The following is a 24,508-nucleotide window of genomic DNA, read 5'->3' on the forward strand; positions in this document are numbered from 1 at the left end:
TTTCGCACAACGCACGGACGTTCGGAGCCCCTCAGGACTCGCATAGCGGCCACACACGAAATTGAAAAATTCGTCTTTGCTGTGTATAGCATCAACGCCAACGCACCGAGCGACAGCCAAGTCAATATCTCGCTCGCACGAAAAGGCTTGCGCTGCAACTCCTCAAACCAAGGACCCTCTCGAGAATAGTATTTTCCCGCAGAGGAGGTTGCCCATCATGGTGAGTTCCTCTGCTCGCTTTCTCAACCTCTGGGCCCGCCTGCCCAAAAATTTCCCACATGGATTTGACGCTACCCCTCTCCGACCTTGCTATCACGGGGCGTCATGTTGCTTGCTGCTGTTGTCGAACTGAAGTACTGACAAGAAGCCATAGCCTCCTCCACCTCACCAGAAGCCGGAGAACGTCCTCAAGCGTGCTCACGAGCTCATCGGCGTCAACCAAGTCCCGGCCGCCCTCACCCTCCTCCACGAGCACATCACCTCGAAGAGAAGCCGAAATGTTCCCATCGCGTCGCTGGAGCCGGTGATGCTCCTGTTGGTAGAGCTCTCCGTCGAACAGAAGAAGGGAAAGCTGGCCAAGGATGCCCTTTACCAGTACAAGAACATCAGCCAGAACACCAACATCGGCACCATCGAGGTAAGCCATCTCGCCGCCGCAGAAATGGGTTAGGGCAACCGTTGCTAACAGGGATATGCGCAGCTGGTTCTCAAGAAGTTCATCGAGCTCGCCGCCGAGAAGGTCACCGTTGCCCAGGCCAAGGCCGATGAGGTCCAGTCCAGCATCGAGGCCAACACCTCCACCACCAACGTCGACGACTTGGAGGCTAGCGAAACACCCGAGTCCATCCTCCTTGCCACCGTCTCCGGCGAGCAGTCCCGCGACCGTACCGACCGCGCCATCGTCACCCCGTGGCTCAAGTTCCTCTGGGAGGCATACCGCACCGTTCTCGACATTCTTCGCAACAATGCCCGTCTCGAGATCCTCTACCAGAGCACTGCCATGCAGGCCTTCGACTTCTGCCTGAAGTACACTCGCAAGACCGAGTTCCGCAGACTTTGCGAGCTGCTCCGCAACCATGTTCAGACTGCCGCCAAGTACTCTGCGCAGATGCACGCCATCAACCTCAGTGACCCCGACACCCTGCAGCGTCACCTGGAGACCCGTTTCCAGCAGCTCAACGTTGCCGTCGAGCTAGAGCTCTGGCAGGAGGCCTTCCGCTCCGTTGAGGACATCCACACTCTCCTCAACCTTAGCAAGCGCCCTCCCAAGAACATCATGATGGCCAACTACTACGAGAAGCTCACTCGTATTTTCCTTGTCGGCGAGAACTACCTTTTCCACGCCGCCGCCTGGTCCAGATACTACACCCTTCTCCGCCAGTCCGCCGCTGTCGTTGCCAGCGGACAAGGCAAGAAGGCTGACAACCCTCCCGCTACCGAAAACGACCTTCAGAAGGCCGCCTCTTTCGTGCTGTTGTCTGCTCTCGCCATCCCTGTCATTAGCACCACCCGCTCCCGCGGTGCCATGGTCGACTTCGATGAGTCTCGCAAGAACAAGAACGCCCGTCTTACGCACCTGCTCGGCATGGGCCAGGCCCCTACCCGTGCTGGCCTTTTCCGCGATGCCCTCGCTAAGCAGATGCTGAAGCGCGCTCGCCCTGAGATCCGCGATCTGTACAACATCCTCGAGGTCGACTTCCACCCTCTCTCCATTTGCCAGAAGATCTCCCCTATTCTCACCAAGATCGGTGACGATGCTGAGATGGAGAAGTACATCCTGCCTCTGCAACAGGTCATCCTCACTAGACTCTTCCAGCAGCTCTCCCAGGTGTACGAGACTGTTGACTTGGCCTTTGTTGAGAAGCTTGCTCAGTTCCCCGAGCCTTTCCAGGTTACTCGCGGCACCATTGAGAAGTTCATCATGAATGGTAACAAGAAGGGTGACTTGGCCATTCGCATGGACCACGCCACCGGTGTCCTCAGCTTCGACAACGATGTCTTCTCCTCCGCCAAGGCTGCTCACGCTGGATCTTCTGCTGGCTCAGCTGAGGCCGACGGCAGCTCTGTCCAGCGTCTCCAGAGCACCCCCTCTGAGATTGTCCGCTCTCAGCTTACCCGCCTCGTTAAGTCTCTCCACACTACCTGCTTCTACATCGACCCTACATACAACCAATCCCTTGTTGCCGCAAGGGAAGCCGCTCTGGAGCGTGCCCGTGCCGGTGCCGAGCAGGAGCACCACTCCATTCTTGCAAGAAAGGAGGTCATCCACAAGCGCAAGGAGGAGGCTTCTGAGGCTCAGGCTCGTAAGGAAAGAGAGAATGCCCGCCAGAAGCGTCTTCGTGAGCAGCTGCTCCAGGAGGCCGAGGACAAGCGCCTCGCTGCCGAGCAGAGGGAGCGCGAAGAGAAGCGCATGAAGGCCGAGCGTGACCGCGTCCGCAAGGAGGAGCTGAAGAAGCAGATTGCCGACCTCAAGATTGGCAACAAGACGATCGACATCGACATGGACAACTTGGAGAACCTCGATTCCGGTGCCATTCATGCCATCAAGCTAGAGCAGCTCAAGCGTGAGAAGAACGACGTTTCAGAGAAGCTCCGCATCGTCTGGAAGCGTATCGACCACTTGGAGCGTGCCTTCCGAAAGGAGGAGGCCAAGAAGCTGCCCGAGGACTACAAGAAGCAGACGGAGCAGGACCGGGCGACCTACGAGGCTGTCAAGGCCCAGACCCTGAAGGAGGCCGAGATCAAGCACAAGGAGAGCGTCGAGCTGAAGCACCGCCTCACCCGCCTGATGCCCGAGTACGAGTCCTTCCGCGCCAACCTCCACGAGCGTCGCCGCGACGAGTTCGAGAAGCGCCGCAGAGACGCAGAGAGGGAGCTGGAGAAGCAAATCGCCGCTCGCAAGAAGGAGTACCGCGACCGCAAGCTCCGCGAGAAGCGCGAGCGCGAGGAGCAAGAGAGAGTCCTCCGCGAGGCCGAGGAGCGTGCCGCCAAAGAGAAGGAGGAGCAGGAGAGACGTGCCGAGGCCAAGAGAGCCGAGATGCAGCGCCTCAAGGAGCAGCGCGAGCAAGAGCGCCAGGAGGGTCTCGAGAAGGCTGCCCTCCAGGCGAGACGCGAGGAGGAGGCCCTGGCCCGTCGCAAGGCCGAGAGAGAGTCTCAGCGGGCCGCACCACCTTCCCGCGTTCCCGAGCGTGGCACCGATTCCGTTCCCGAGGGTCGTCGCCCGCTCAACCTGCCCGGTGCCGGAAAGTGGCGCGAGCGCGAGGCCGCCAACAAGGCCGCCTCCCCCGCCAACGCCGATGCCGCCCCTGCTGCTCGCGCTCCCCCATCCCGTGGTCCGGAGCGTTCCGAGCGCCCCGAGCGTTCTGACCGTTATGAGCGTCCTTCCGAGCGTGCTGAGCGCTCTGAGCGCCCTGAACGTTCAGAGGACCGCCCCAGTGCCGGAGGCCCGCCTCGTCTCGCCCTCGCCGGCAACAAGCCCAGCTGGCGTGAGCGTGAGGCCGCCAAGGCCGCTTCTGGTGGTGGCGCGTCGTCCGACAGTGCGCCCCCGCCCCCTCGCGCCTCCGGCGACCGTGGTGGTGCCCCCCTCAACCGCGGAGGCTCCGGACGCGATGATCGTGAGAACGGCCGCCCCGACCGAACTGCCTCGCCTGCCACGCCGGCAGAGCCCCTCAAGGCTTCCGGCGCTCCCGGCAAGTGGGTTCCCCGTCACCTTCGCGACAAGGCCTAAATGTGTAGTGTCGATAAAGACACTTATCATGGCAAGAGTCACATAGGAAGGACAACGAAAATTGTGGGGGGGGGGGAGGAAAGAGGGGAGGAGGGGTAGATGGAAGTGAAGGGAAGTGGTTACCGCAAGTTCTGCATCGGCGTTCTAGGTTAGGCAGGAAGTTGTTTTAAAAAGGATGTAACTCTAGAAGCCCCCCGGGAAGGATGGTTTTCTTCTCTAAAAACCCGCTCCTTTAACAGAGGGGGCAAGCTAGAATGGAAGTAACAGATAGCCTTCAATCGTCGATCAGGACGGGGGTGAAATGTGACATGACTTTTTTGGCATAGCTCCTGGCTGGAATTGAATTATTTTTTGCACTTATACCCGTCTCCTTCTTTTACGGTGATGCTCGAATGTGTGCTGTTGATGTTGTCGGTGGTCTACGGTGGACTAAGGTTACGATGCTGCCCAGTAAGTCGCTATCAATGGCGTGTAAGAGCATGTTGACCTCGTAGCGGTGGTCGACGCGGCAGGGAGGGCATCGGCATGGTTTGGCCCAGGCGCAGACAGCAGCTTGATCGCTTTATTGCCTGATGTCCTCAACAACAGACTGTCGACTTGATGAAGGCCTCACGAACTCTTAGCGCCTAGTTCTAGCAGTGGCTTGGTTTACAGTCATCGCGAAGCAGCCTCGGTTCGAGTTGCGAATGAACATGTGCGAAGTAGGTCAGACTGATAGGGAGCGAGGAAGTCAAGCAAGACGAGAGGAAGACGAGAGGAAGACGGGAAAGGAACAGAGAATATCTCCGAAGTTCATCCTGCTGAATCGGAAGTCCCGACGTGTCCAAACCTTCAGTTGGTCCGCATAAGTCTAGGCCTTTGAAAAGGTCTAGTTAGGGGGCAAGGTAAGCGATAATTATGGCGATCCCGACGATCTGCCCAGAGCCTCGTCAGGGGTGACTACCCTTACATCTGCTCAGGAGGGGTCGGCATCGCGCCGGACTCCGCATTCGCATCGAACAGATCTCGGAGGATTCTAGGAGATCCACGGGACGCCGCGGGTTTCCTTGGCTGAGCCGTCGTCGGTCTCCCGTCGATACGAGATTCAGCTTTGCCCCCTCCAAGGTGGAGTTTGAGGATCAAAGCCTGTGGAGTAACTTGGTGAGAAGCCATCACGGGGTTTAGATCCAACACGAAGACGATACCGAGAGCCGAACAGGTGGCCTTGGCATCCACGGTGTGGCGCTGGCGACCATCAGCGTCGTTGAAGAACTCAAGAAGCCGTTTTGGCTGGGCGCAGATTTTCGACCGAGCAACCATTATCCTCAGTTGATGGGCGGTCGGACTTTTGCAGACTAAACAGTCTAAAGCTGGCTTTCTTAGCTTAGCTTCCCTTGGAAAGGGGTGTTCATTAGCCCATATTCTCAGGTGGGCATGGTTCAGTTGCATTGGCATTTGGGCCGGCGCCGTCGACGGGAGAATGAGGCGCAGCTCTCTCCTTCCAACGTCCTAGATCTCTACTTGTAAGAACTGCGAAGAGGTTATCAATAAGCTTATTGATTGTACAAAGGAGCCGTTGCCTCGGGAGAACCCTGTATTGCGACTCCAGTCTGTGGCCTGTATGGGCTAACAGAACGAGGAAGAGTCGAGCTGCTGGCGTAGACGATTCGTTACTTTTCTCGACCGCTTACACTGGAATGTCTAGACACCGTGGGTCTTTGGTCAGTCAGTCGAACAGAGGGCGCTTTCATCCCAAGTTTGCAGTCCCTGCAACAAAAAATATGGGAGTTGAACAGAGAGTTGATGTGACTAACAGCGCAGACCACTGAGGTAGGGCCACTATCATTCTGTCGACAATTACTTCGGTCAGTGGCTCGTTGAGTCGTTCAACATCAGATGCAAACACAGAAACCCAATTAATCGTTTGCAATAAGGTGTTGTCTTCTGGTACGGCCGTTGGATGGCTGATTTGATGTTTCCACTTCGGATTCGCTGCTCACTCGTATTCCGTGTTGACTTTGCATTGGAGGGTCCGACTGTGCTCACCTGTAGTTGAGAGGTCTGTGTCTCGTCGTTCATCGCCAGCAAGGCTGTCAGGCCTGCCGACATAAACCGCGCGATGAACGACTCGAGCAAGGTGGAGGAGGCAGCCGACCCCTGTTGGCGGGAGTGCCCTTGATCTGCGGTCCTCCATCTCAAGCACCACTACTGCGTATATTGGATCAAGACCACCCCGCATACGATCGACAGCTGAAGTGTCCGAGATGCAGTTGTTTATACGCACCGACGCCGGAGACCCGAGACCTTGGAAGGGAGAAGGGATACGAACCACGGAACATGAAGTTTGCGCGGGCAGATGCCAGAGCATATTTCGGGATTTTCGTCCGAGGTTCATGGTGTTTTCGTGTAAAAGCCGGGAACGTTGCATCGATGTTCAATATTTTGTCCGAGCGGGTGCATGTTACGAGGCCCTGCAGCAATTGCCCTGTGCTCTGAGACGGTGCCCACTGCCAGCGGCTGAATTGTTGTCGACTGCAGAAGCAAAACAAAAAGAAAACTGACGGAGGATCCTATCAAGGCCCTAGTCAGTGTCTTTAGTCAACCGGGGGTGGACTTCAATATTGCAACCCGACTGCATTATGCATAGTTGAGAGGGGCGCAGCGAGCGGCGAGCGACTGTGCGGATCCTGACAGGTCGACTGGCCTAGACGCACGAGCAAAAGACTGCTGGCACGATGTTGGGCTTGGAGTTTACGCTGCTAAGAACCTAAGAGGGTCCGGTCCACCACGGTCATGAGTTGGAAATGAAAATGACGCTGGGACGCAGAGACGAGAAGAGCAGAGGAGAGGTCCCGGCCCGAGTCAGTGCCTCTGTCGGGTATCTTGGTGGTGAGGACAAGAGAGCGGTCGATGATGGAGGCTTCTGGGCGTTGGGTGGTCGTTCTTGGAAGGCATTCAATGGCAAAAAGATATTCTTAGCAAAAGCAAAAGCCGATTACCCCTGATCGAGATTGCTTGAAAGAGGAAGCATAACCCATAAGCCACGTTCGACGTCGGTGGCTAATGTGTGCTTGGAAAAGGTGATTCCAAGGAGATTGAATCTGACAGCATGATAGAGACTAGGAAAGCTGGCCAGCTCAAGCTTGTTTAGGGCACTTTTGGTAAGCGGCAGATGGAATACGTAAGGTAAGGTACCTAGTGGAAGGTCAAATGCTCAAGAGACTCAGAAGTCTCCATGGGCGGGAGGCAAGGCAAAGAGGGCAAGAGGGCGAGATGAGATTAGCAGTCAAGGAGAAAGCGGCCTAATGCAGGTACGGACTTTGGAAGCACCCCTGTTCGCCTGTCGGACGGGATGAACTGGGATCAAATTGAGCTTAACACTTGCTGTAGCCAATAAGACTGAGCCCCTGGCCTGGGTATGGGGCCGTCATCCTTCCCGATTGGGAGGCACCCTGGTTCTTGCCTGGGCTGCCCGGTTTTTGTTTTGTTTCCTTCCTCGCGACTCTCTTTTTAGTCTTTGTGTGTTTTAGCCCTGGAAACTGCACATAAGAACCTACCTCAGATATGGTATGGTATCCATGAATCCTCCCACCGTCATCCGACGACTTCCGCCGATCCAAAAGGAGTCTGGTCTCTTCCTTCACTTTTCAGCTCTAATCCACTTCTGGTGTGGGCTACCTTTGCTCGGACTCCTCGACTTTGCCCTTTTGCACCTCTCCGGCCCCAACTGGGCGGGTAATCCAACATCAGAGCATCTCGGCCCTTGCCTCTTGACCCAAAGAAGCATGGCATTCGCTGACTTGGGTCCGTAGACCTGACTACTGGCGCAGGTGAGGATACACCGACCGCCGCCCCCCTAACGTTGCTGTCTAAACTTGTATCCCTCTTCCCCTCGAGGCGCCGCCCACTTCTGTCACCTTGCCGAGTCTATTCTAGCTTTTCACGACCTGGCATCACGGGCTCGATGTGACCGTCCCCGTCACCGTGGCTTCCGTGAAAGACGTGTATGCAAACCAACAGTTCCAAACAATGTCTGCCAAGGCACCGTTCACGCTGGGTATCTTCCATGCTTTACTCTAAATATCACACTAGCTCTAGTCGTGGCGCTCTGCCCCCGTCCAACCTGACACCACTCTATCGGCCGCTACTCGCATCACCCGTTGAGTTTGTTCCCCTGATTGTGACTCTGCCGGCCGGGATGTCTATCAATCACTCTTGAGCTGCCCGATATGATCAAATTTCACTATATATGATGGGCCTCGATGCCTCTCATCCCCGTCTTTTTTCCAGCTCATCACTCACAACCCAATCTGGGAAGACATTCGCTCGCTCTTGCACACTCGTTTCTTGCAAAGAGATATCACATTCTTTCTAATAACTAATACACACCATCGTTTATAATGGCTCCCATCATCCGGGCCCTGGCTGCTCTCGCAGCTGCCACCCTCTTTAACCAGGTCACCGCGACCACCACCGAGCTGCCGCCTTGCCTCGACGAGTTCCAACCCTTCACCTACCAGGGATGTTTTCAGGAGAAGGGCACCAAGGGCGAGAATGCCCTCGATTTCCGCTCCAGCCTCAACCAGCAGAACATGACCATCGAGACATGTGTCGATGCCTGCAAAGGTAAGCCGTCCTGACCAGCTTGATATTTGACACGAAAGCCTAACACGATGACAGGTAATGGATACCGCTACGCCGGTCTCACCTACTACGGCGTCTGCTACTGCAGCGCTACCATCAACAGCCCTACCCTCGACGAGTCTGTTTGCAACTACAAGTGCACTGGCAACAGCTCCGAGACCTGCGGTGGTCCCTCGGCTTTCTCGGTCTGGCAAGATCCCACGTTCCCCTCTGGCGGTGCCACCGTCGACGACTACACCTCCATTGGCTGCTACACCGACGACACCAACCATGGCCGCACCATTGCTGAGCGCCAGGACTCTGTTGACTCTGCCACCATGACTCCCTCCACCTGTCTCGCCGCTTGTGCCAGCGAGGGATACGCCTTTGCCGGTGTTGAGTATGGTGGTGAGTGCTACTGCGGTGTCGTGATGGGCAACTACACCACCGCCACTACCATGGACAAGTGCAACAAGCCTTGCAACGGCGACAGCACCAAGAACTGCGGTGGCTCTGCCGTCATGGAGATCTACGTCGCCAGCAAGCTCAAGTCTCTTGAGCCCTGCGGATACGTCCCTCCCGTCAACTCGGTCTCGTCTTCATCCACCATCTCCATCAGCACTTCGGCCACTATCCCATCCATCAGCATTCCTCCCACTACCTCCACCACCTCGACCACCATCTCTACCCAGGCTCCTCCCTCCACTACCTCTACCACCTCTACCACCATCTCTACCCAGGCTCCTCCCTCCACCACCACTGCTCCTGTTACCACTTCTCAGCCTCCCGTGACCACGTCTAAGCCTCCCACTACCATTGCCACCACCACTGCTCCCGCTGTCTGCACTACCACCATTGTCACTCCCGCCACTTGCGAGTACGGCTGCGGTAGCTGGTGCAACAAGAACCTCCCCGACTTTGACGACAACGACAGCTGCACCAAGGCCCACAACAGCTGCAAGCTTCAGGTCAGTGCCTGCCTGAAGAACGCTGGATGGCCCGGCTCTGCCAGCTGCATGGACTTCAAGGCCTGGTGCAGCGATGTCAGCAGCTACTGCTCCAGCTCTTGCAAGGGCAAGGGATCCTGCTCCAAGAAGGACTGCTTCGCCAAGAAGGCTCCCAAGGGTTACAAGCCCGGTACCACTTCCGTGTCTACCTTCCCTTGCCCCTCCAAGCCCACCACGACCTCCACCCCGGTCACCGTCGTCCCTCCTCCTCCTACCGGTGTCTGCAAGCAGCCTTCCAGCTGGTGGTTCGGATACGGCCCTGGCAACCCTGTCGGTGGCATCGAGATCCCCATCGTTACCTGCAATGACATTGCCGTCGACTTCAAGGCTGGTAACCAGTTCAAGCTCTACCTCCAGGCCGACACCAAGCTCTGCAAGTCCTTTGGCCGCGGAAGCGTCGCCAGCGTCTGCCAGGATGCCTGCAAGGAGCAGTACAACGCTTGCCAGAACACCTACGCCCAGGGCTGCAAAACCTGGAACAACCGCCGCGGCCGTCGCGACGATGCTGCCGTCTACGCTCGCGCTCCCGACTTCGCCAAGCGCTGGTTCTTCTCGGACAACTTCAGCGTCGCCATTAACAAGTGCACTGTCCAATACACCGACTGCCTTTCTGAGAACCGCAACTCCTATGCGGCCAGCAAGTGCGGTTCTTTTGGCACTGGCTACTAGAGAGCTTGCTTGGCTCGCTCTCTCGGGGATGATGCTCACGAGTAGATGTGATAGATGGGGAGTTTGATTTTTCCACTTTAAAAAGATATTGGCGGCAACTTTACACTCTTTAGATGGTTGAAACCTTATCGGTATTTAATGGCTAGTCTTCTCAATATAATCGGGCTTCGGCTCATGTTCATACTCATATTTGCTCATGATGCCTTTGGAAATTTGATGGAAACGACAGTGACAGAGACAATGAGCTGCGACACTATGCTACGCCGCACCCCTATGGGAGTCCGTCCCCCAAAGGCTGTATCACCATCCCGACCACGCTCCCCTTCACTACCACAGATACCGACTTATGTCACTTCCGTGAAATTTTTGGGCGTTGAGGAAGACCACATTGGGGTCTTCTAGGCCTCCCCGTTATTCTGACCGAGGTAAGCACGTGGTAAGGTAGGTTGACTAGGAACTAAATCTTGCGCTTAAAATAGAAGCTAGTGAGCTTGTGGCGTGATACTAAAGCCGGGGTAAATTGGACACTGATGAACTTCCGAGGTAAAGTACTTAATCCAGGAGGTCTTGAGTATAATATTTGAAATCCAGCACTCGAGAAAGCAGTAATCAATAAGTGCGGATCGAAAGCCTGGGAACTGGGGAATAAGGGAAACTGTTTCCCGGTATAAGCTTGGGCAATGAGGTGAGGTCAGACACGATCGGCCCACTGGACTGCCTACCCTGGGAAGGAGAGATTGATGAGGGCTCGTGCGGCTTCGCCGATGCATCGCATAACTCGCCAGCATGGCCAAGTGGTAAGGCATCGCACTTGTAATGCGGGGATCCTGTGTTCGATCCACAGTGTTGGCACTGCACGAAAGTCGATCAATATCGTCAATCGTTCTTTTTGATTTTCTTCGATATCGTGTAATTTTCTTCTGTGTTTGGTTTATGGATCTGCAAGGGATGGGGGGATGTCGTTCGATGTATTTAGTTCAAGGATTGTATTCTTGCCTTTGAGTTTGGAGGTGATGGAGGTAGGTAGGATAGTATTGGGGTTGCTGGGAAGTTTGAGTTGGATGTCATGTGAGGGGCAAGAGGTTGATTAGGTGGCAGGCAGGGGACCTTGCTGGGCAGGACCATGGCTGGCTGTAGGATTCGCAACCATAACTGCGGATGAGGGCAAAGACACGCGAGGTTTCTTTCTATGATCCTGTCTCGGTATTGAGAATTTCCTGCTGAGGTTGGTGCTATCGTAGATGATCTGTCTGAGTTGCTTCAGTGATACCTCAAACAACATAAAATGTCTCGTGGGCCGGGGGTTTCTTTTTCTCTCTCATAGTTCGGGGACAGTGGCCTGACGTTTCTCAGGAACATTGGGTGAGGCGCAATTTTGGTTTCAAGTTGAATTCTTGAAAGGATGAAGATCAATCAAGTGCTCGATTTTTCAAGGGAGGATTTGGAGATACCCAGTTGTTACCGTCAGTATAAAGGAATACTGTCATGTTGGACCGGAAGTTTTTACATGTCCTAAACCACGACGGCGGAGTGGTATGCCAGGTTGCGTCTTACGAGCGAGTAACACCACACGACATCACTGCAAGCTTGGGACACATCTACATCTCACAACATCATAGGAACATGTGGTGCACACCGAAGACCCGGGTATGGGCGGCTGCGAGCTTGCGGAATGGTAGCGTTGCTCGAGTCGACGAAAGTCCTAATTGGGATTGAGTTCGCCGTCTTCCCCAGCTTTGTGGAGCTTCGCGCTCAGATGGTATTGGCCGTCATCGGGTAGCCACCGAGGAGGCTTGGCTCGCATCTCGCGGCGGGGTGAATACGGTGTGCGTGTGTGTGCTTCGACACCGAGAGCTGGGTTTCAAGAGCTGGGAGGTCAGGGCAGAGAGGGGCACCGAGCTCCCTCGTTGACCATGTCGAGCCTGCCCCGCACACTGTCATGCTCTCTTGTGATTTTTATGGAGGGGGAACAGGCGATGTCGGTTGAACTGTTGGCAGCAGCGGCAGCGGCGACAAGCGACAACGACAGCGGCAGCGAATACGGATGAGAGAGTTCGGTGCTCGGTTTGGTTTCCGTTTCGGAGCCGGGGGCGCCGGCTGGCACAAGATAAGGGACGATTGGTTGCCTTACGAAGAGGATGTGCCGAGGATCCCGCCCCTCCTTCATGATTGTTCTTTCTCACAATGGTCCTCACTTTCTCGGTTTTCGCGCAAGCAGCATAGACCTGTTGGTTGTGTTATGCTAGAGCGAAGTTTGGACGGGTCGAATGATGCTGGAGACCATTCGGCACCGGAGACCGGGACCTCAGATTGGCCGAAGCCGTCGAGACCGGGAGCTAACAAGGTGAACCAAGGTTTGGGCGGCGTGATGGGCAAAAAGTGAGGTAAGAGGGTACATGGTGAGGTACCTAAAGTGAGGGGGGGGGGAAAGAGGCCGGCGCGTCTAGAACCCTAAACACGGCAGGTTGTTCACACTGAAATTGGCAGGCACGGCACACAAAATTGGAGGTCGGAAGAATTGCTAAGCGAGCCGGGAACGCAGAGCGATGATCTCACACCAAAACTGCCCTTTGCTGGGTGGAAAAGAAAGAAAGACAGTGCCCTTTTCCCCCCTTCTACAGGGCTCAGCGCACTGCTCCCAGCGTGTGCAATGCCCGTGCTGAAGCCATTTCCGGGCTGCCATTGGGTGAAGGGGGCACAGCGTGCCCTTTCTGCCTGACCTAATTTGCTCTGTGCTTTCCCGTCGCTTCCCTCTCTTGCGCTGTGTGTGGTGCTGTGATTTGTCCCGCCCGGAACCCCAGTGGCCCCATCGTGCGCAGTTTCTTCACCTCAGGTCCCATCCGTAACATCACCAGAGCACCGGCACCAATTGGTCCCATACCCCCCCATTGAGCATCACCACCACCGCCAGGTCATGGTGTTCTAACCTTGTCTCTTACCCCAATCATCATCCTAGACTAGGTCGCTATTGTACACCACAATCCAGGCGACAAGATGTCGGTCGCAAGCAAGGTAAGCTGAACCTCTGTCTCTATTCTCGATGTCGTTTTGCGTTTTATTTTGGTTCGAGTTGTTTGTCGACGGAGTTGTTGTGTGTTTGTGCGTCGACCTCGTCGGCCTCGTCATTCCCCTTGTTGGCGGCCTCCTTCTCGATGTTGTTTTGCTCGACTTTTTTTCCTGGCTTCGCTCCTGCCATACATGCCCTTGGGCTCCAAAGACAATGAAAACTAACAAACGTACCTGTATAGAACCTGTTCGAGCTCCTCGGTATGCGTCTCCCGAATGAACGAATCGACAAGTCGTACCTCTGAGCCAATGCCCTAACTTCCCACAACAGGCAACGATGCCGAGGATGACACTCCTCAGGCGCCCGTGAAGACGGTTGAGAAGAACTCTCTGCGCTCAACCAAGCGCGGCGTCGAGCCCGAGGCCCCTTCCCGTGCCCCCGCTGCCGGTGGTGCCCGTCGCAACAACGCCTCTGGCAACGAGGCTGGTGAGTCTGCTCCATCATCAATTTGCAGTCCTCGAGAATGCAGACCCCGCTTTAGACCTTGACCCGCTGACACGACTTCTCCCGCCCATAGCCTTCCGTGACCGCGGTGCTGGTAGCGACCGCAACCGTGGCAAGACCACCGACGAGCCTGCTAGAGGCGGCCCTCGTGGCGGCTACGGTGCCCGTGCCCGTGGAGGTTCGTGATGTCCCACTGTCCCCATGCTTCGACGTCGCATGCGTGGAGAAAGGATGGAACTATTCGCGTACTAACAAATACAATCAGGCCGTGGTGGACGTTTCCCCCGTGAGCGTGATGACCGCCAGTCTAAGGGTCTCGCCAGGTAATTTGAACCGATTCACGCATAACACTCCACGTACTTACTCGTCGCAGCGGCTCCGAGAAGCAGGCTGCCCAGTCTTGGGGCGCCACCGAGGGTGAGGCTGAGCGCAAGGACGAGGTTGCCGGCGAGGCCATTGCCCAGGCTGAGGCTAAGGACGCTGAGGCCGAGGCCGCTGCTCCCCTCGAGCCCGAGGAGCCCGAGGAGAAGCAGGTCTCCTACACCGAGTACCTTGCCCAGCTTGCCGAGAAGAAGCTCGCCATCGAGGGCAACAACAAGGTCCGCGAGGCCAACGAGGGCACCAAGCTCAAGAAGGAGTGGGCTTCCGCCAAGGAGGTCTCCCGCGATGAGGATGAGAACTTCATGATCGGCACCGGTGGCAAGACCAAGCGCGAGCGTGAGCGCAAGACCAAGCAGCTCTTGGATATCGACCAGCGTTACGTCGAGCCCGAGCGCTCTTCCCGCGGCGGTGCCGGCGGCCCCCGTGGTGGCCGTGGCGGTCCCCGTGGCGGTGCCCGCGGTGGTGACCGTGGTGACCGTGGCGGTCGCGGACGCGGCGATGGTGCCCGCGGTGCCCCCCGTGGTGGTGCCCCCCGTGGCGGCCGTCCCCAGGGCGCGCAGATCAACACTAAGGACGAGTCTGCGTTCCCCAGCCTCGGCGGCAAATAAATGCCCACCATAGGTCGCCTATATTCGCCCACATATAGGTTGAGACAAATGTGCTCCGACACATATATCCGGCTCTAGTCAACGATGGAGAACGGAAGGGAAGGACCAGTTTTCGGGGAAAATTTGCAGAAAGGATTGGTTGCGTCAAGGTTTCCGAGGACTGGGCCGGCTGATTTCTGGTCGTTGCACGATAAATGAAAGGCTTTTTTCTATCTAGGTACTCATGGACGGTATCGTTCAAAAAAGTCAAAAATGGTCTCGTTTGCATTGGTTTTTTAAAGAGAGTAAAAATGTCCCATCTACTATCGTGTCTTACCTGATGGCTGGGTTTTGAAATGTCGCAATCGTGCATTGTGTTTGTGACAGTGAAGTAAATGGAATGGCGTACTGTTGTTCGAGGAAGCTTGCGCCTGCCTGTCCGTCACTTTTCGTCTGGTGATATCTGACATGATTACCAGTCTGCCTGTTTCTGGTCGTAGATGGTTACCATGTTGGGCAGCTTCATCCACGGACTATCATCCCGGTATCTTCTACTCGATACTGACGGTTCAGCATAGGACTTCGCTCAAAGGAAGCCTAGCTACCTAGCTCTTGATACATTACTTGACAATCCGTGAGGCAACTCGTCTTTACTGATAGTCACCTTTTGGGAGGAGCTAGGACTCGGCATATCAACTTGTGAACAGAAGAGCTCGCTTGTCTTTGTACCAGAGACTGGTTGATAGATGCTGGTATCAGCAACGGCAGCGGCAGTGCTTGTTTTGCTGTCATGTGCACCCACTTCAGGAGATCATGTTATGAGTTGTAGGCGGATCATGGGGAAAGTGTTTGCTATCATTCAACAGCGCGGGAAAGCTTGAAGAGAGCCAACTGGATAAAGGAGTTGGTGGTCTACGATATTGGGTCCTGTGAGGTTTCTTGTGTTTATAGCGAGTTAGGCTGTTGAGATATCGACGACGTTTGAGCTGTTTCTGGAACTAGCTCGGAGAGGGCCCTGAGCGCTTACCTCGTGTTCAACTATCAGATGAGGCTGGAGGTGATGTAGATTGATGTACTTTTTCAAATCGCTTGCGTGAAGTGGCGGAAAGTAGTCTCCCCAGACCATTGGGATTGTCGGACACCATCGTGAAGCTCTTTGATATCTTGTAGATGTAAAATCTGGGATTCACATCCAGCGCTAAGAGTAGCTAGCAATCGTGGAACTATCCCCCAAACTAAGAAACAAGCCAGCATCAGCCCGTACATATAGCCCTCCACCTTCTCACTGCTTTGCGGTTGTGTGTTCTAGAGTGAATACGCTGCGACCTGGGGAAAAGACAACCCAGAGCGACAAGCTACTATTCGTTACCTAGTGGTGCGGGAAATGAAGTCACAAAAATAACAACTCATGACTTGACAAAAAGATAACCCAGAGCGAAACACTATCGTTCATTAGTGGTGCGGGAATGGAAGCCAAGCTCTCGCACGAGGAAGTGCCCGTGAATATCGAGGCCCTCGGGAATCACGCTATACACCAAAGAAGTAAAGCCGCACCCTGCATTTGTTCGTTGAAGACGACCAACTCGGAAAATTGGATTCTTTGGGGTTTGGACCCATGCTGGACTTACACTTATGCGTCCTGAACATACACTGTGCTGGATATGGATATCTGAGGTTCTTAATACTGGCAGCCACGGGCAGGCTTGATGGTAGAGACTTTGGTTGAGTAAGGAATCGCTGTCGTCGTGCGGTGTTGCCTCCACCGGCGAGGGGGAACGCTGGTACTCCTGGCAATTGTGGCAAACCCGTTCCTGAACTTGCACTGAAACCCTGGGCTGAGGGAAGAGTTTTCCTGTATTCGCCGGGGCGCGAAGCAAAGCATAAAGAGATGAGTAGAAAAGGCCATAAGTTCTGTAGGTAGCCTGTGCTTATGGTCTCAAGTGCCATGCAGTCTCCCCGAGAAAGCGTGGGTATTCAATATGTAGTTGAAGCACCGTTTGGCGCCACCTACAGCTAGGCTTATGAGTATCAAGTACCGTAGGAAACGGCGACATCATGCATAACTCGTTACATCGTTTAAACCCCGTGAGGCATCCGCGTGACTTTGAAAATACCTTACCTCTGGTCTTGGAAATACGGCAGATTTTCCTCGGGCGATTCCTAGGCTCGATCACGTTCTCAAGGTTTGTACATTGGCCAAAAGACTCAAGAGGCTACTGGAGGTGTTGATTTCGGGACTTCATGACGCAAATTATTGATGTGCTCCTCGTGATCCAATGTCGACCCATAAGATCGGTAGCAACGACACGCATTGGCTGAAAAGCAAATCTGAGCTACTATTTCCTTGAAGGTTGGAGAAGAGATACGCAATACTGCGGTGTATCTGAACCAGCCATTCTTCAAACTTCCATCATCTTTGTTTTGTATTCCTCAAATATAGAGTATGAGAGAAAAGAAGATGCTACCAAGTACGCGATCTACAACTTGACGTGGCGAAGACCTTGTAACAGAATAGAGCTCCAAGACAAGCTGATTAATGGTACCGATACGATAAAGAGACGTGCCATTCAACACACAATCCCGAGAAAGAACATCGAGATCTAAAACCACAGTCCCTCGTCAAAGTCATGGAGAACCCACAAAGCATCATCTATTTCCTCAGACAAAGGACTTGACCTACCAACGTTCCTGTTCAACACAGAGGGGTGTGTAATACCATGACTGTGTTACCGAACGTTGAAGAATGCATTTGTCCTCAACGTCCTTGATGGGCTTGTTGTTGAAGACAATTCCTGGCCCATGCGAGCATTGATGAATATATAGAAATACGTGAGAACCCCCAACCTAGATACTGTAAAAACAACTGGACTTGTCTATCATCCTCAACATATACTGGGCTCACTGACCTCTGACGGATACACTCACTTACACAGGCTCCCCTGATACCACGGTATCAAACCCCTTCGAAATGAACGCGCCTCCTTACATCCATAACTGCGACGATTCCAAAGGTCCCTGGACCGTCAGCAAGCGATGCTCACTCTGCATCCCAGCCCGCCATGACGCAGGCAAAAAGCCCGGCAAGTCCGCCGCCATCACCCACCGCCTCCGCCGCGCCACTAACAAGCTCAAACGCCGCACGCTACCCCCGTCACATTCCGTCTGCTCCGAGTGCGGCGACGAGGGCCGCACGACAGTGATACTCACCGAGCCAGACTGGAACCTAGAGCCAGAGCCAGAGTCAGAATCATCGTTGTCAGGTTCTGCTGCTACTACTACCAGCCAACGACCAATTGACAGCATAGGTCCCATGAACGAAACCCCAGCCGACTTCGTGTACAGGCCGCTGATTCCGGGAGATCACGAGTACCGCCACGAGAAACCAGCCGGAGTGGACGAGTGGTTCTGGAGCAGCGGCTCCGGGGAGAGCTACAACACCCGGTTTCCTTCCCCCTCGCTCGCAAAGAGACTGATCTACAGTTTCTGTTGCTTCTGCGTCGTCAGCATGGTGGCGCCAAAGCCCCCGAAGCTGACGGAATCAGAGCGTCGTAAGAAGGAAGAGGAGGGTTGGAACAGACTCCAGCGGGGCAAACGCCGTTCTCGCCCGTGGATCCGGATGAGCGATTGGAAGGCTATCAAGGCCGCCGAATTGGAGGAACGGCAGCGTGCAAAAGATGAAGCCGGCGAAGCCGCTGGTCTCGGAACTATCGTAGAGGGGACAGTGACTGGGGACGAATGCGAATTAGTCAGATCAGGAGTCTTTGATTCGGACAGGCGTACTGCGGAGCGGAACATCAGGATTCATACAAACGGAAGGTAACATTGGCAATCTGCACGAAATCAGGATTAGATACACAGCTGGGCTCATGGGAGACACCAGCATAGCAAAGGTATGTTTCTTAGATAAATAGACAGTTCACAGAAACGATGATGATACATCAAGGTAATAATACGTGGATTTCGTAAGTCATACCATCACTGCTTGTCCCTGTAAAAACGAGCAGCATCAATGCCCAGACTGGTAAAGAAGAGGATGGCATTGAAGGAAGCCATCATGTAAAACGGGGCGCCATTGGACACCGCGTCGAATAAGTAGCCTCCTAGCTTGGTGAGAAGCAAAATAGCTGCTCCTCCGAACCAGGAGTACATGCCGGCGATGGAGCCCTTGAGTCGCACTCGCGACACGGCATCCACGCTAGCGTTGTGTTGTAATAGAGGCGCAGACTCTGGGGAAGTCTCCATGGTTTCTGCTGAGTCTTCGACCGTGTCGATGACCTGAGACTTGGGGATATCTGCAGTCAGAACGCCACGGCCAAGGAAGCCGAGACTGCAGACAATGGCACCGATCTGGCTGATGCCGATTAGGATCACGGTTAGGAAAATGGCAGGGCTGCCGCCTCGGCCGTCGACGTTCTTGTATTCCGGACTCTGCAACTGTGGCAGAATAATGTAGCCAACGATACCGAAGGCAGTGGCAAGGAGAATGGGGTAGTTGACACGACCGCGTCTTCTGTTGAAATATCCGAACGCAGGCGCAGCAAAGAGACCAAACAGCTGAGCTACGCCAGTCAGGATTGACGAAAGCAGATAGGCGGCCCGACACTCCTTCTTCAGCTCTGGCGAGGGGTCATGCGGGGAGCCCTGGCAGAAACCATTGCTGATATAGTAGGTGTTGATGTAAAGGGGGATGAAGAGCGAAATGGCAACAGTGGATGCGCGAGCCACAAAGCCGCCCAGGTATCCCAGAGCGATCTGAGAATCCGTGAAACCGAGAGTTACGGAGTCGCGCAGGAGGCGGAGGTATGGAAGCACCTTCTGTAAAACGTCAGCAATTTCTCCAGAAACATTTAGGAGGTAACGTACCGGACGGGTTGGGTGGTCTGGCCTGTTGTCGTCAGACTCGTCTTCCGAGTCCGAGTTCGTCTTCAGACCCAATAGAGTACTCCAGCCCTTGCCTTCCTCGCCCTTAAGGTTTCTCAACCCAAAGAAAACAAAGACCGAGATCACAAACGCCACAATTCCCACCACATAGAAGCTGTCGGCGACAGCCGTAGCAGGTGTGATGCCGTCAATCTCACCAAATCGGGCGGGGAGCGGGAGGAACAGGGAAAGCGCGACCAGCGCGCCGCATCCTGTGAATAGCCCAACGTAGCCCGCCAATGACGAAGGCCTTCCAGCCTTTGCCTCCTCTCTCTCACTCGCTGTCGCAGTTTGTCCGTCTCCGCCGAAACCATGGAAGCGCGCCGGGGTGATAGTCATGTCGGATTCGAGGGACATGGCCACACTGTTGCGAGGATTATGCGTCGGTTTGTTCGCAGCGTCAGCGGAACTGTCTGAATTGTCGCCATCGTCCGTCAATGAAGGCAGAATGGCCGTTACCATGGTGGCGCTGAGGGAAGCATATTAGCACATGTTGCCTGCTCTCGCTTTCTGTTTGTCACTTACGACGCTGTGGCGCCAATGGCAAAGAAGATGCGCGCCAGGAGTAGCTGCGGGTAGACATTCTTCGCCTGAACGAAAAGAAGCAATGCTGCGCCGATGACGGCATACCCGATGACAGCCACCCATCTCACACCGAGCCGATCCGAGACGAGACCCCAGACCGGACATGCGACGAGGGCAACGAGCTCGTCTACGAAGCCGAGAGTGCCGACAATGTCGCCAACGCCATCCTTGACGCCAATTAGGTCGGTAATAACGAAGGATATGCTGCTGTTGAGGAAGACGAGGAAGGAAATAGAAAAGAGAGATATTCCGAGAAGGTATGTCACTGCTTGCAGCGTAGTAGTTGCCTCGGAGAAGGGCAGATATCGGGAGAGAACCGCCATGATGGAAGAGTCGAGCGCCGTGGTATTTGGTTGGGCGATTGAGTTGATTCTCGTTATTTGCCGCAGACCACCGTTCAGCTCCAAGCTTACATCTCGCGGCGGGCGGAGGAGATGCTAGGAACGTCGGGCGGTTGAGTTTGTTGTTGTTGATCACAAGGGAGAAACGTGAATTAAGGTAAGAAGTGGGTGGGTAGCTGCGCACCTGCTGGTAGTGAGTGCCGGTGCGGGACGTCGGGTGAGCATCATACACCTGAATTGACCTGAGCTCCCTGTTCTAAACTCCGGTCGAGCCGCCTTACATAAGCCACTTAGTGACAGTCCAGAACGACGACCTTGCAATGACCGCCTCATTATGACCGGTACACACCCGTCCGGACACCCGCTACAGTGCGGACCCCGTGGCCGCCGACGTCGACAATTCCGGTCAGTAAAGTGCATGTTACGTTTAGGTTTACGAAGCTCCCTCAGCTCCAGAATTTGAGAGTGTTTGGCAATCGCCTCGGATTTACGGATACTTCGATACGTTTCTCACAATACCTCAAAAAGTTCAACTCCGGAAAGTAGTCTTTCGTTTTGACACCAAACGCCATTGGCTGCTAGACGTTCCTTACGACTTTTGCCTCCATAAATGCCAGTTCCCGAGTGCCATTGTTCATTCCCCGACTCCGTTGCTTTCTCGTGATCGCATCCTCCGTTGAGATATTCTGCCGTTGTCCTTCCAATTTACCATGACCAGAGCACCTTGTGGTGCAGCACGCGAGCCCCCAGTCGTTCGAATTCGAACGGCGTGACCCAAGAGTCGTTGGCCGGGAGTTTGGCGAAAACGCTAGCTCCTTTCCAGGTCACAACCTGCTCGTCCATATCCCTGGCACTTCGACTAACCAAAATGCGATCGAAGAGATCAGGTCGCCGTGCCTTGAGCTTCTCCTCTAGCACAACTGTGAATTGGGGCGTCTTCGAACCACCTCCAATGACCATGATACTGCCCAGGTAATCACGCAGCTTCTTGTCGTCACCCTTGGCTGCGTTGTAAATGCTGGTCAGAATAGCAAGATCCAACGGTGCAGTGGGCAGAACGCCGTCGCGTTCAACTGCTATGGCCTTGGCGCTGCGCGCAGAGGCGTCAACGAACATGCCCGGGGGCGGTTGTGGAACAGCTGTGCCGTTCGGGCCCGGCGTACCGCCATTCCTCACAGGGGGAGCGGGGCTTCCTCCGTTAACGCCCTCCTTGCTTCCGCCGAACACGAAAGGAGCTGGCACAGGCGTGCTGACACCCTCCGGCGCTGGCGATGGAGCATTGGACCCAGATGGAGTGCCGTTGATGCCGTTCTCGCCCCGCTTCAAGAAGTCAAACGGCTGTAGTCTTTCCTTAACCGGCGTCGATACATCGTTCTGCGATTGGGTAAAGCCATTAGTAGGCGCAGAGTTTAATGATGGCTTGACGAGAGCCAAGATTCCAAACTGGGCTGCTGATGTCGGATCGTCGGGGATATCCACGTCGTATGCATTGTATGATCGGTCAAGCAACTTCCTCCGGCCTCTTATCTTGGTGCTATTGTCGAAGATGGCCGGATCATAGAAGCCCATGGGAGCCAGAATGACCTCGTCATACGTCTTGAATTGGTACTTGTGGGTCGGTTGGTTTGGAGCTCGCAGATGGAACTGATATAACTGGACAGAGATGTCCGCTTGCGCCATCGTGCAGTGCTTCATCTTGAGCTCCTCAGCCAGGAGAAAGTCATGTCGCCTCCTAAGATTGATGTCTTGATAGGGGAAGTTGTCGTAGAGGAGCATCTTGACAAAAGTCTCCGTCACATCGTAACCGCCGTACTTCAAGTTGATGCGAGAGTCTTCAACGCAAAGGCCATCTTCAACGCAGGTGATCGATGTCTTTTGCGCTCCCACATCAACGACGCAGGCCTGAGTGTAGCCTGCACCGAACGTAGCAGCCATGCCTTCCTGAATGAAACATACCCGGTTGAACTCGAACCATGTCATGCAAGATCGAAGCACCTGCTCCACGTACTTCTTGTCGTAGAGATCTGGGATGACGAAGACGCAGCTGTACTGTCTCCAGGTGCTGTTCTTGGTCAGGCCAAGCTCCTGCCTGATTGCCTTGTCGAGGAGGGTTTCTAGATCGTCAAACATGTGTTCAGCGTTCAGGTACTCATCCTCGTTCATGTGTCCATGCTGAATGGGCCACCAGAGCTTGAATTTAGGTTGAGAATCGTCTGGCACTCTTTGCGCTTGATGCCCGATGAAACAAGACGCGGATGATTTGGGGTCGTCGAGATTGTTGACATCGGTCCAGTCGATTTGTAAAGGGTCGTTGTGTGTTTGAATAATTTCGGGCTCAGTCCGGCGGTTATAGTTCAAGACAAGTTCCTTGGAGTTGGGTAGAACTTTGCGCTTGTTTGCGCGCATCTCCAACTTGAGATCGCTGCACATTTTGGTGTACTTCTTTGACCACTCCTCGCCGTATTGTTGGTCTTGTGTCTTTGCTTCGAATTGGCGCCGGGGGAGCGCTTCGTGCATTTCCGCCTCGGTCTGAGGGAACTTTGTCGCAAGTGTCATGGGGATGGACTTTGGAAGTGCGTCGCTGGCGAACCCAATTCGGAGGTTTTGACTGCCAGGGTGAATGACGATAACTTTGGAAGGATCGAGGCCGGCATTGGCATCGGCAGGTGCTTCGTCAGGCTGAAGTTCGGGTATAACGAGAGGGACCTCGGCGCGCCCACTTTGCGCAAGAGCACGATCTCTGTCCTTAGCAGCTTGAACGATCCTGTCGCGGGTGGCGTCGCCTTGAAGTCGCAAAGCGAGAATCTGATCATCGCGCTTCATATAATCCCTGTTGGACGAGGAATTGTCAGCATCGCCGCAATGGCGATAACGCAAGGTAGTTTGTTTTCGAAAACATACGTGTAGTAGTTCTTCTGATTGATCGGTGTGACGTCTGGCCAGCTGGTCTGCTTCATTCCATTGTCGGTTCTCTCCAGGCCTATGGTACACTGTCAGCTTGCCGCTCTAAGGGGTGAAGGACTCCATTTCCACTTACCCTCCCGAAGGAGAACCCTCTCGCTGACTTTGCCTACCATGCTGTCGGCTTACTGCTCGGAATTGGAGCCAGAGAGCGAGCTGGCGTTGGTGTTATGGGTTTCCGAGCGGAAAGGCAGTGAGAATCGCCAGCCTCAAGGTTCGGATAGCTCTCAGCCTCCTACATGCAGCCAACCATCGCGACTGGCAGCCTGCTGGCCCGTGCAGAAAGGTGTGGCTGGTGTCATTATCTCTAGTGGAGGAACTTGGAGGTCCGTGGCTCAGCACGTAGGGGCGGAAGTATAATAATCCGAGCCCATTCTATTATGTAATAATCTCGATATCGCCAGGTCCTGCCTTCTCCGCGCAGTGTATGCTCAAAGGAACACCGTCGCCACGTCGCATGTCACGTCTCGACTCTACCCTACGACATAAACACTTTCTTGGCGCGGCACAAAGTGTGTCTGGTGGAAGCTGCTCTGTTGACCACATTGGCACGATGTCCACCAGGCGATCCTTGTGGGGTCGTTGCATTGAGCGCACAGTTGGGCACAGTTAAGGTCAAGTCAGGTCCTCAACGATACGATTCCGTTCTCTCGTCCAAAGAAGCTTAGATTCGCGACTCAGGGCGGTCCAAGCACCACGCGGTGGCAGACCATTTTGCGGCTCCAGAAGCAGCAAACCATTGGTCATGAGCTGGGTTGCTCGGACTCGGCCTTGGATGTTTGGTTGCTTGATGCTTTGCAGCTCAACTGTTGCTTGTTTTGCATGAGCGATCACTGAGTGGATGAACTTGACACGACTTCCGCCGAATCAAGATTTCAAACAACACAATTCGATACCAGCATCTCCTGGAAGCCTTGGCGAGAGCCATTCAACTTACCATTGAAGGTTTTCGCGTTGCAACTGCATTCCATTGCCAGGATGTGAATTTTGGTAAGCGATGCTGCGTCAGGTTCTGCGACTTTCAGCAGTTTCCTCTATCGACTTTAGTGTATGGCGCCTAGTGGGCTATTGTTCACTTTCCTCTTTGTTTACATGGGTACGATGATGACTTTGTCTCCTCTCAAAGCGACGCGCCCTTCCTCTTTCCAAGGCAGCAATGAGTTCAAGGTACCTTAAGCCGTTGGTACCTGACGTGCTCACCTTCCAGGTCCAGGCAT

General features: G+C 54.6%; 7 protein-coding genes across 7 annotated transcripts; 4 read left to right on the forward strand and 3 right to left on the reverse strand.

Annotated features, from left to right (window-relative positions):
• Positions 1-217: 217 nt before the first annotated feature.
• CPAR01_15255 (eukaryotic translation initiation factor 3 subunit A) lies at positions 218-3,727 on the forward strand (the record flags this gene model as incomplete). The annotated part of the gene is made up of 3 exons (XM_060499504.1): positions 218-220; positions 374-637; positions 689-3,727. 3 exons carry the CDS (start codon positions 218-220, stop codon positions 3,725-3,727), a joined length of 3,306 nt encoding a protein of 1,101 aa, XP_060341936.1.
• Positions 3,728-4,672: 945 nt separating this feature from the next.
• On the reverse strand, positions 4,673-5,026 carry CPAR01_15256 (uncharacterized protein; the record flags this gene model as incomplete). Its single annotated transcript, XM_060499505.1, has 1 exon — positions 4,673-5,026. The coding sequence occupies one exon, from the start codon at positions 5,024-5,026 to the stop codon at positions 4,673-4,675; it is 354 nt and encodes a 117-aa protein (XP_060341937.1).
• A 3,080-nt stretch (positions 5,027-8,106) lies between these two features.
• Positions 8,107-10,005, forward strand: CPAR01_15257 (WSC domain-containing protein; the record flags this gene model as incomplete). Its single annotated transcript, XM_060499506.1, has 2 exons — positions 8,107-8,332; positions 8,387-10,005. 2 exons carry the CDS (start codon positions 8,107-8,109, stop codon positions 10,003-10,005), a joined length of 1,845 nt encoding a protein of 614 aa, XP_060341938.1.
• Positions 10,006-12,999: 2,994 nt separating this feature from the next.
• CPAR01_15258 (uncharacterized protein) lies at positions 13,000-14,505 on the forward strand (the record flags this gene model as incomplete). The annotated part of the gene is made up of 6 exons (XM_060499507.1): positions 13,000-13,017; positions 13,254-13,272; positions 13,343-13,498; positions 13,554-13,694; positions 13,782-13,839; positions 13,890-14,505. The coding sequence occupies 6 exons, from the start codon at positions 13,000-13,002 to the stop codon at positions 14,503-14,505; spliced, it is 1,008 nt and encodes a 335-aa protein (XP_060341939.1).
• A 2,947-nt stretch (positions 14,506-17,452) lies between these two features.
• Positions 17,453-18,304, forward strand: CPAR01_15259 (uncharacterized protein; the record flags this gene model as incomplete). The annotated part of the gene is made up of 1 exon (XM_060499508.1): positions 17,453-18,304. One exon carries the CDS (start codon positions 17,453-17,455, stop codon positions 18,302-18,304), a length of 852 nt encoding a protein of 283 aa, XP_060341940.1.
• Positions 18,305-18,459: 155 nt separating this feature from the next.
• Positions 18,460-20,312, reverse strand: CPAR01_15260 (major facilitator superfamily transporter; the record flags this gene model as incomplete). The annotated part of the gene is made up of 3 exons (XM_060499509.1): positions 18,460-19,299; positions 19,348-19,873; positions 19,930-20,312. The coding sequence occupies 3 exons, from the start codon at positions 20,310-20,312 to the stop codon at positions 18,460-18,462; spliced, it is 1,749 nt and encodes a 582-aa protein (XP_060341941.1).
• A 723-nt stretch (positions 20,313-21,035) lies between these two features.
• Positions 21,036-23,407, reverse strand: CPAR01_15261 (uncharacterized protein; the record flags this gene model as incomplete). The annotated part of the gene is made up of 3 exons (XM_060499510.1): positions 21,036-23,160; positions 23,232-23,310; positions 23,368-23,407. The coding sequence occupies 3 exons, from the start codon at positions 23,405-23,407 to the stop codon at positions 21,036-21,038; spliced, it is 2,244 nt and encodes a 747-aa protein (XP_060341942.1).
• Between the last annotated feature and the right edge of the window lie 1,101 nt (positions 23,408-24,508).

The sequence above is a fragment of the Colletotrichum paranaense genome, assembly GCF_030867605.1.
Source record: "Colletotrichum paranaense strain IMI 384185 chromosome Unknown Scaffold_18.1, whole genome shotgun sequence".
NCBI lineage: Eukaryota > Fungi > Ascomycota > Sordariomycetes > Glomerellales > Glomerellaceae > Colletotrichum > Colletotrichum paranaense.